Source organism: Bos javanicus, chromosome 22, assembly GCF_032452875.1.
Source record: "Bos javanicus breed banteng chromosome 22, ARS-OSU_banteng_1.0, whole genome shotgun sequence".
NCBI lineage: Eukaryota > Metazoa > Chordata > Mammalia > Artiodactyla > Bovidae > Bos > Bos javanicus.
In genome coordinates, this window is record NC_083889.1 from 49162152 (window position 1) to 49172469 (window position 10318).

At 47.8% G+C, this 10318-nt stretch overlaps 1 protein-coding gene across 1 annotated transcript in view; it reads right to left on the reverse strand.

Annotated features, from left to right (window-relative positions):
• GRM2 (glutamate metabotropic receptor 2) overlaps positions 1-10318 on the reverse strand; it is a 101056-nt gene that overhangs the window by 80676 nt on the left and 10062 nt on the right. Inside the window, exons 4-5 of the mRNA XM_061397492.1 lie at positions 10104-10284; positions 7146-9877 (exon numbers count right to left, since the gene is read on the reverse strand). Of these exons, the coding sequence (XP_061253476.1) occupies positions 9804-9877; positions 10104-10284 (255 nt within the window). The 3' untranslated portion in view covers positions 7146-9803. The remainder of the gene's footprint in view (positions 1-7145; positions 9878-10103; positions 10285-10318) is intronic.

Here is a 10318-nt window from a genome sequence, read left to right on the forward strand (position 1 = left end):
GTGCTTCATCCAGCCCAGTGTTTCTCATGATGTGCTCTGCATATAAGTTAAATAAGCAGGGTGACAATATTCAGCCTTGATCTACTCCTTTCCCATTTTCTTTCATTACCTCCATCATAGTTTGGTCTCAGGTCAAACAACAGGGAGGGATCACAGCCCCACCCATCAAGAGAAAATTGGATTAAAGATTTACTGAGCATGGCCCCACCCATCAGAACAAGACCCAGTTTCTCCCAGTCAGTCTCTCCCATCAGGAAGTTTCCATAAGCCTCTTATCCTTATCCATCAAAGAGCAGACAGAATGAAAACTACAATCACAGAAAACTAATCAAACTGATCACATGGACCACAGCCTTGTCTAATTCAATGAAACTATGAGCCATGCCATGTAGGGCCACCCAAGACGGATGGGTCATGGTGGAGAGTTCTGACAAAATGTGGTCTACTGGAGAAGGGAATGGCAAACCACTTCAGTATTCTTGCCTTGAGAACCCCATGAACAGTGTGAAAAGGCAATAAGATATGACAGTGAAAGATGAACTCCTCAGGTTGTTAGATACCCACAACATGCTACTGGAGATCAATGGAGAAATAACTCCAGAAAGAATGAAGAGACAGACCCAAAGCAAAAACAACTCCCAGTTGTTGATGTGACTGGTGATGGAAGTAAAGTCCAATGCTGTAAAGAACAATACTGCATAGGAACCTGGAATGTTGGGTCCATGAATCAAGGAAAATTGGAAGTGGTCAAACAGGAGATGGCAAGGGTGAACATTGACATTTCAGGAATCAGTGAACTAAAATGGACTGGAATGGGAAAATTTAACTTATATCTACTACTGTGGGCAAGAATCCCTTAGAGGAAATGGAATAGCCCTCATAGTTAACAAAAGAGTCCAAAATGCAGTACTTGGATGCTGTTAGGTAGGTAGAATAGGAGTCCAAAATGGCGGTGGCTAAAAGACAAGGAAGGGAAAAGCCCGCGAATAGAACAAAGGAAGGTCAAAGGAAGGTCCGAGGACCAGAGTGAAGACTTAAGGTAGAACAAACAGCACTCCTGGCTAAGCCCAATTTGCATAGGGCAGGCCCAGGTGGAGGAAAAAACATATAAAAGGAGGAGCCAACGTACTCTTTCTCTCTCTCCCATGTGTATGCGCTCTTCCTTTCTCTCTCCCTCTCTCCCTCCCCTGCACGCTTCTCCACTCTCTTCTCTTTGGGTTGGCATGCCCTCACGCTTCGAAGATGGATTCTCCTGCTATCTTCTAAATAAAATAGAGCTGTAACACTGATTTGCCTAAGAGCTATAACACGGTTTTTCCAAGACCTGAGAGCTGTGACGCACCGAGGGCTTTAATGTCCGTCGCTCCAAATCTTTGTTGTGATGAGACAAAGAACCAAGGAACATACACTCGGGTGACAGGTGCAATCTCAAAAACGACAGAATGATCTCAGTTTGTTTCCAAGGCAAACCATTCAATATCACAGTAATTCAAGTCTATGCCCCAACCAGTAATGCTGAAGAAGATGAAGTTGAATGGTTCTATGAAGACCTACAAGACCTTCTAGAACTAACACCCAAAAAAGATGTCCTTTTCATCATAGGGGACTGGAATGCAAAAGTAGGAAGTCAAGAGACACCTGGAGTAACAGGCAAATTTGGTCTTGGAGTACAAAATGAAGCTGGGCAGTGGCTAAAAGAGTTTTGCCAAGAGAATGCACTGGTCATAGCAAACACCCTCTTCCAACAACACAAGAGAAGACTCTACACATGGACATCACCAGATGGTCAATACAGAAATCAGATTGATTATATTCTTTGCAGCCTAAGATGGAGAAGTGCTGGGAGCGAGCTCCGCCCGTGGCAAAGGTCATGAGGAAGGAGGCTTGGCATACGCAAAGGCGGGATCGAGCCTCAGGAGTTCCCCTGGAAATTCTCAAGCATCTACCCCCCAAACCAGAGTTTGCCTACTTTCTGCTTTGTGCTTTCACCTACACCTCTGACTTTATGGGGGGCTGTCCCCACTACCTCTCTCTGAAAAAGAGTTAGCTTACAGCTCCAGTTAATAATTCCTGGGTGTGACAGTGTTTCAACCTACAAACTCCTTTGGAAGTCCTCTAGCCTGTCTGAATACGTTTTTCCGGCCACATGTGATTGCTCAGAGCCTCCCAACTGTGAGAGACATAAGATGTTCTAAACTGTCTAAATACAGAGTCCTTTGAGCAGTTAAAAGATTGATTAGAAATTGTGTTGGTGAAGGGTTTTTCACTTGTTGGGCCAATGTTTGCTGCTAAGTCTCCATATCCCTTACCTGCTGTGTCCCTGGCAGTGTATTGATTAATATAATTGGTGTAAGTAGTAGCTTTAATGTTTGCAACCTGGGACCCTTGAGTTAATTCTTTTTCTTGTTATAGCTCACCACACCTTTGCTCTGTAAGAATGCAACTTTATCTAATGCTTTTGAGGGTGGTGCTTGACTAATCACCTTTAGAGAAAAATAAGTTTTCTGAAGAAAGGGTCTTAAAATGTTAACAGGCCTCCGGGCCAGAAGATGATGCAAATCACCTAAACTTTTGCATATGATAAGTTTGCAGGAAAAAAGCCTGGATTACTACAGGACTCTACCCCTTCCCCCATTATCCTCTATGCATAACTTAAGGTATAAAAACTACTTTGGAAAATAAAGTGCAGGCCTTGTTCACCGAAACTTGGTCTCCCCATGTCGTTCTTTCTCTTACCTTCTGGCTGAATTATTCAGCCTCTTTTCTCCACTGAATTTCCTCACTGAGCTATCCTTATTTCAGCCTCTTTTCTTAACTGAATTTTCCTACTGAGCTATCCTTATTCTATTACTCTTTATATCCTTAATTAACGTTTAATTAAGCAGTTGTTTGCGGATCCTTGCCAATGCCATCCCCGCTTCGAATTCCCTGGATCCACCGGGGCTAGACCCCGGCAGAGAAGCTCTATACAGTCAGCAAAAACAAGACTGGGAGCTGACTGTGGCTCAGATCATGAACTCCTTATTGCCAAATCAAACTTAAATTGAAGAAAGTAGAGAAAACCACTAGATCATTCAGGTATGACCTAAATCAAATCCCTTATGATTATACAGTGGAAGTGACAAATAAACTCCAGGGATTAGATCTGATAGACAAGAGTGCCTGAAGAACTATGGATAGAGGTTTGTGACATTGTACAGGAGGCAGTGATTAAGACCATCCCCAAGAAAAAGAAATGCAGAAAGGCAAAATGGTTGTCTGAGGAGGTCTTACAAATAGCTGAGGAAAGAAAAGAAGTGAAAGGAAAAGGAGAAAAGGAAAGATATACCCATTTGAATGCAGAGTTCCAAAGAACAGCAAGGAGAGATAAGAAAGCCTTCCTCAGGGATCAATGCAAAGAAATAGAGAAAAATAATAGAATGGGAAAGATCTTTTCAAGACAATTAGAGGTACCAAGGGAACATTTCAAGCAAAGATGTGCATAATAAAGGACAGAAATAGTATGGACCCAACAGAAGCAGAAGATAGTAAGAAGAGGTGGCAAGAATACACAGAAGAACTATGCGAAAAAGATCTTCATGACCCAGATAATCACGATGGTGTGATCACCTACCCAGAGCCAGACATCCCGGAATGCAAAGTCAAGTGGACCAGTTGAGCTATTTCAAATCCTCAAAGATGATGCTGTGAAAGTGCTGCACTCAATATGCCAGCAAATTTGGAAAACTTGGCAGTGGCCACAGGATTGGAAAAGGTAAGTTTTCATTCCAATCCCAAAGAAGGGCAATTCCAAAGAATGTTCAAACTACTGCATGATTGCACTCATCTCACACACTAGTGAAGTAATGTTCAAAATTCTCCAAGTAAAGCTTCAACATTATGTGAACTGTGAACTTCCAGATGTTCAAGCTGGATTTAGAAAAGGCAGAGGAGGTTTGACAGACAAATTGCCAACATCTGTTGGATCATCGAGAAAGCAGGAGAGTTCCAAAAAAATCTACTTCTGCTTTATCGACTACGTGAAAGCCTTTGACTGTGTGGATTACAACAAACTGTGGAAAATATTAAAGAGATGGGAATACCAGACCACCTTACCTGCCTTCTGAGAAATTCGTATGCAGGTCAAGAAGCAACAGTTAGAACTGGATATGGAACAACAGACTGGTTCAAAATTTGGAATAAATATTAGATGACTAAGTAAGTTTGTTCGGTTGTTGTTTAGTCGCTATACCATGTGTGCTCTTTTATGACCCCATGGACTGTAGCCCTCCAAGATCTTCTGTCCAAAGGATTCTCCAGGCAAGTATACTGGAGTGGGTTTCCATTTCCTTTCCAGGGAATCTTCCCAACCCAGGGATCAGACCCTGAATTGTGTCTCCTGAATTGGCAGGCAGATTCTTTACCACTGAGCCACCAAACAGAATTTAAACATGATGAAACTGATGAAATCTAACAGGGAAAAACTACTAATCAATGCTCTAATTTCATTTTAATGCAGTGTAAAATTACTAATTCATGAGAAATGTTCTCAATTTCTCAACAAGGAATTAATCAATCAATATAGTCTAAAATGAGAATATGGTTAATAAAAGAAATCATAATGCTGCAAGACTGCCAGGGTGAGTTTCAGATTTTGTGAATCAAGCTCACAGGACACAAGAGGCTGTCCCAGCACCAAATTTATTTCACTTGGAGAAATGATCCAGGACAGGGATCTCAGTGTCCCAAGGTTCATGAGATTCAGACAGAGTCTCTCATACCATCATCCCTGAGGGATGGGAACCAATGTGAGTACAGACGCGAGCACAGAAAAGCTACAGTGTCTGGGCTCCCTTCTCTGAAATACCTCAAAAGCCCCATAGCATCTGTGTCCGTCTGCCTTGCACCCATCCTTGCATTGGCAATGCACCAGTGACAGGTTAGACAATCAGCAACCCTCGGACCAGATGCAGTGGGCCTCAGAAAGGGCTAGCATCAGCTCATCCTCTTCTTGTTCATGTTACAAGAAGGTTGACCACAGGTCAAACTCTCCTTCAATTCCCTGAGACTAAAGGAATATTCACCTCTAAATTTCACTGTCTCTTTTGTTAAACATACAGAGATCTTTCAGGGAAAAATATCTTTAGAGGTGAAGAAACGTATGTGAAGTTCAGAGTTTATTCAGTTTCACTTCACATTCACTTCCTTCAATTAGAATCAAGTAAAATTAGATTTTAACTAAAAAAATAATCATAAACATATGGCACAATTCCACTTTTATGAAAGTATTTCTATCTCCATTCTATCTGTAAAAATGCATAGAAATATGTTTAGGATGTTGTAAAAATGTCAGTGATGGTTATATTTGAGTGATGAAACGAGGCAATATTTTTATTTTTATTTTGTACTTTTCTGCTTAAATTGTTTATGAGAATTGTTTTCACAGAAAGAATAAAGTGATTTTTCTTTAAAACAAAAACCAAAGCAAACAAAGAAAAAAACCCTGACATTTTGGCAAGAGTCCTCAGGTTTAAAGCTTCCATGTTTACTTTCTTCCTCTTGCTCCTCCCGCCTTCCCCAACCCCAAGCTGCCTCTGTTTTACTCTTCCCTCTCTTACCATTCCCTTTAACACCCCTGCCCCTTTTCTCCTTGCCCTGCTTTCCCCCAGTTCTAGCCCCTCTTCCCTAGACTGAGAAAATGCCATCGCTGGCCCACAAGGGTAGGAATGGGAGGCTCCTTCCCTTTTTCTGTAGGAGGTTGGGGGTGGACACATTTTTTTTTTCAGACCCTCAGTGTCTCTTCCTTTCCGCCATACTTCTCACGACCCCCGTCCTCAGGAGCTGATGTGAGAGCAGCCACAGTGAGGCCGGAGGAATGGACAGAGAGCTCTGACCTGAAAGGAGCTCTGCGGCAAACTTCTGACACAATTTGGCCAGGGGAAGAGCTTGAATCTTCTTCCAGGCTCTGCGTCATTCCCTCAGCTCTACTTTTTGTCCCCAACACCTCTGCTATCAATACATCACTAACTTCTTGAGTTGCCATATTCTCTCAAGGATCTGCCTCTGCGGAGGGTTCACTGCCTCCCTACCCCGTACCGGGAGGAGCAGCGAGCAGAGTGCCTTGAACCACCCTCACCCAAGCCCCGTGTTAACAGAGATCCAAGTCCACCCAGACAGGCTGACGGCTACCTACAGTTTACCACAAGCAATTTCCCTCCAGGACTTTCCTGGTGGTCCAGTGGTTAAGAATCTCCCTGCCAATAGAGGAGACACGGGTTCCATCCCTGGTCCGGGAAAATCCCACATGCCGCGGAGCAACTAAACCCGCGAGTCTAGAGCCTGTTGTCCGCAACAAGAAGCCACCGCACTGAGAATCCTGCGTGCCTCAGCGCAGAGTAGCCCCGGCTCGCCTCTGGCGCAACTAGAGAAACCCGAGCAGCAACAAAAACCAACCACGGCCAATAATAATAATAATAAATAATTTTAAAAAAATCCATCTGCCAATCCAAGAGACAGGTTCGATTCCTGATCCCGGAAGGTCCTTCATACCACCGTGCAACGAAGCCCGGGAGCCGCAACTACTGAAGCCCGCGCGCCCTAAAGCCTGTGCTTCCCAACAAGAGAAGCCACCGCCATCAGCCCGGGCACTGCAACGAGGAGTAGCCCCAGCTACCCTCAATTAGAAAGAGCCAGAGCAACAACCAAGACCCAGTGTGGTAAAATAAATAAATAAATTAATTTAATTAAATTTTAAAATTCCCTCCATTAAACACACACACACACACCTCCCCCTAGCGGGGAAAGAATAGGAACATTTCAGGTACACAGTTAAGAGTGTAACACCGCCCCTTCCCCACAGCTTCGCTAACGAACTTATTTAAAGTTGCCCTTTATGCTTCAACTAGTCTCCATCCCAAGCTCACTCTGATTTTCGCGCCTCACTCGCTGTAAATGGGGGGAAAGAACTTTGTCAGATACTTTTCAACCTCGCCGCTCGCTCCTGCACTTCTCATTGTTGCAAGGTACGTCAGAAAAAAGCTGCCAACCATTCTCACAGGCAGCTACGGACTGCAACCATAGGAGCTTTCCCTCAGGGTTTGCCTTATTCACCATTTAATTAGCCGCCAGGACGTTCAACTGTGTGGAAATACAAAATGCAGCCTTACTTAAACGGACTGTGAAGGACTTCGCGCTGTGGCCTTGCCGCGGTCCCTTCAAGAGCCCTCTGGCGCCACAAGCCGTCTGGGTGTCGGGAGCCGGGAGGTTCCGCGCCTTGTCGTCCGGGCCGCTGACGTTCGCTGCGCAGCCTCTAGCACCTTCGCGTCTTCTCGCAGTCGCGCACGGTCGCGGAGTTCAGCCCATCCTCTCTGCGGTCCGCCACAGCCGCCAGCAGCCGGCCCCGCCCCTACGCAGCCTCGCCCTATGGCGACGCGGCGGAGGCGGGACTGGGTTGCTCTCGGGGGCCATGCCCCCGGGATCCACGCCCCGGCGGTAACCCTCGTTTGCTGCCGCGCCGGTCTCTCTCCAGGGTTGCCCGATTGGAAGGGTCCTCGAAGGGACGCCGGGGCCTCGGTCCCCCTAAGAGCAGACACGGTGCCTCCACCTCGCCCCGCCATATCCCCTCCCTGAGCGGAGTCCTGCTATTGGCTGGTCTAAGGGAGCAGGGCTCAGGTGAGATTCTCCGCCTACGACACCTGTCGTGGAGTGGAGATGCCAAGGGAGGGGAGGGAGGAGGGGCCCAGGGAAGGAAAGGGATGTGGCCCACAGACTTGAGCACCGACTTGAGGAATTCTTCACTCGCCTCCTGCCCTTCTTCCCCATCCCCAGGCCTCTGGGCCCTTCTCTCTGGATGGGTAGCAGGGATAGAAGGAGATTCTTCACTGACTACCCGTTTGTACCTTTTTGGCTGTGAACCCGGAGAAGGCAATGGCACCCCACTCCAGTGTTCTTGCCTGGAGAATCCCAGGGACGGGGAGCCTGGTGGGCTGCGGTCTATGGGGTCGCACAGAGTCGGACACGACTGAAGCGACTTAGCAACAGCAGCTGTGAACCATGTTCGTTGTTGTTTAGTCGCTAAGTCGTGTCCGACTCTGTGCGACCCCATGGACTGTAGCCCACCAGGCTCCTCTGTCCATGGGATTCTCCAGGCAAGTATGTTGGAGTGAGTTACCATTCCCTCCTCCAGGGATCTTCCCGACTCAGAGATCGAACTCGAGTCCCCTACGCCTCCTGTATTGCTGACAGATTCTTTACCGCTGAGCCACTGGGGAAGCCCGGAAACACAGGACGCCCAGTTAAATTTGAGTGTCAGATAAACAATAAAAATATTTAGTATGGGATATACTCACACCAAAAAAAGCTTTCATTGTTGACTGGGCATTCTGTATTTTATTTGGCATCCCTACACCCCAAATATTGGCTCGAGAGGGAAAGCCACTCCTACAATTTTCTTTTTTCAGTTTTCTGTTTTCATTTCTTAAATTGTTAGCCCAAAGTTAAATTGTTAGCCCACAGCCTCACTAGTCTATAGATGCAAACGAATTCACTTAAAAATAACAAATGTCCTTGGCCTGCCCGTCTCCCAGTGCAGGACTTTGTCCCTCTGAGATACCGCACTCTGCAGTTTCCCCCAAAGAGGTTCCTCAGCTCCTGTGGTATTCGGGTGCCCACAGCCCCCTAGGCCACATGAGGGCAGCGGTTGCTTGGGGGCCCAGTGAGGCTGAGCCTGTGCCTCAGCGCCCTCTGCTGGTAAATTCCAGACTGCAATCTCGGGGGCTGCCCGAGGACGCTGGGCTCCACCATCCAACAGCTGAGCGAGTTCCTTTAGGGAGAGAGAAAGGCCTCTTCTCCCTCCTCTCATCGGACTAACAGCAGATGGCCTCTCCAGCTCCCCTCTCTGCCCCACCTCCTCCTTCCTCACGATGCTCAAGCCTCCTCTTGCCTCCTCTTGGCTCCCTCCACCTCAGATGTCCAGCCTGGCTCTGCACTGACCAGAGGTTCCTCAAATGCTAGGCAGGAGCCAAGGGTCACAGTCAGCTGCCTCTCCTGCTACATCGCTCGCACTGCCCAAGTTCTGCCCTAGACGGCCAGATGAGCTTGTATCCATTTAAATCTCCCATCCTCACCCCAGTGGTGCTTTGGCCAGTCTGTGGCAGCTCCTTTCAAGGAAGGATGACTTATTCATTTTCTGTCTCTCCATCAGGCAGGATTCGGTCCTCCTAGCACAGGCACAGAGCAGAGTGAGCAAATTCTAGCAAAATGAAGGCTGAGAGGCTGGGGCGGGGATGAAAGGACCTCCCTGGATCAGAGGCAAAGTGTGATTTTCTTTTTTTTAATAAAGACACTTCATTTACAGATAATACAAAATAAACCACAGGACAGACTACTGTGCATGGGGAGGGACAGCCCCTATTTTAACCCCCCTCCCTATCCCGAAATAAGTTATATAAAAAATTTAAAAGGCCCTAGAAGGAGGGAGGGGTAGGGCTGGAAGCACCTTTGCTGATTGGGGATTGGGGCCTGCAGTCCTCAGCCACTCTATTCCAGGGCAGAGTGGACCCTGGCTTGCTCCCTTCCAAGTCCTGGGTCTGGCAAGGAGGGAACACAGCTACAAGGGCAGTTGGTGGTCATTATTGAGGCTCCCAGGCCAGGGATCCCAGCATCTGACTCTAAAGGGTTGGAGTAAGTAGGGTGGCAAGTGGCGCTGGGGGTGGGCACGGGGTTGGGATTATTGCAGTGCTCCAGCCATCTTCCTCCTGGCCCTGGACACGGGTCTGCACCGGGTTCTGGGGAGCAGCCATGTCAGGGAAGGAGTGTGGGGATCCTCAAAGCGACGATGTTGTTGAGTCCACCACCTCGCGGCCGTTGCAAACAGTGGGGACAAACTGGGAGCCAGACCCTAGGAAGAGGAAACTGGAGGTTGGGGCTAGTCCGGAGATCCCTTCACAGTCGGTGGGCATCAGGGAGGCAGGACTGCGGGGAGCAGCTCACCACTACCCCCCACCCCACTCCTGTTCAGCCTCATCTAGGGGGCACTCCACCCCCAGCCAAAGAATCTCAGCAACCCAGGAAGTGGCCCCCATGCTGATAGCTGGGGCGGGGGCTTATCACAGATGGACGCTGACCTTGGCCAAGGCTGGAGCTGGCTCTGGCAGCTGCACTGCCGAAGCGGCTGGTGGGCGTGCGGTGGCTGACCACGTTCTTTTGCGGCTGAAACAGGATGATGTGCAGCTTGGGTGCAAACAGACAGCCGAGAACCACAGAGCCACTGAGGCTGACTGACACGCACATGGTGGTGGTCTGCACCTGCGGTGGGAGAGGTCAAGGATGAGTCTGTCCC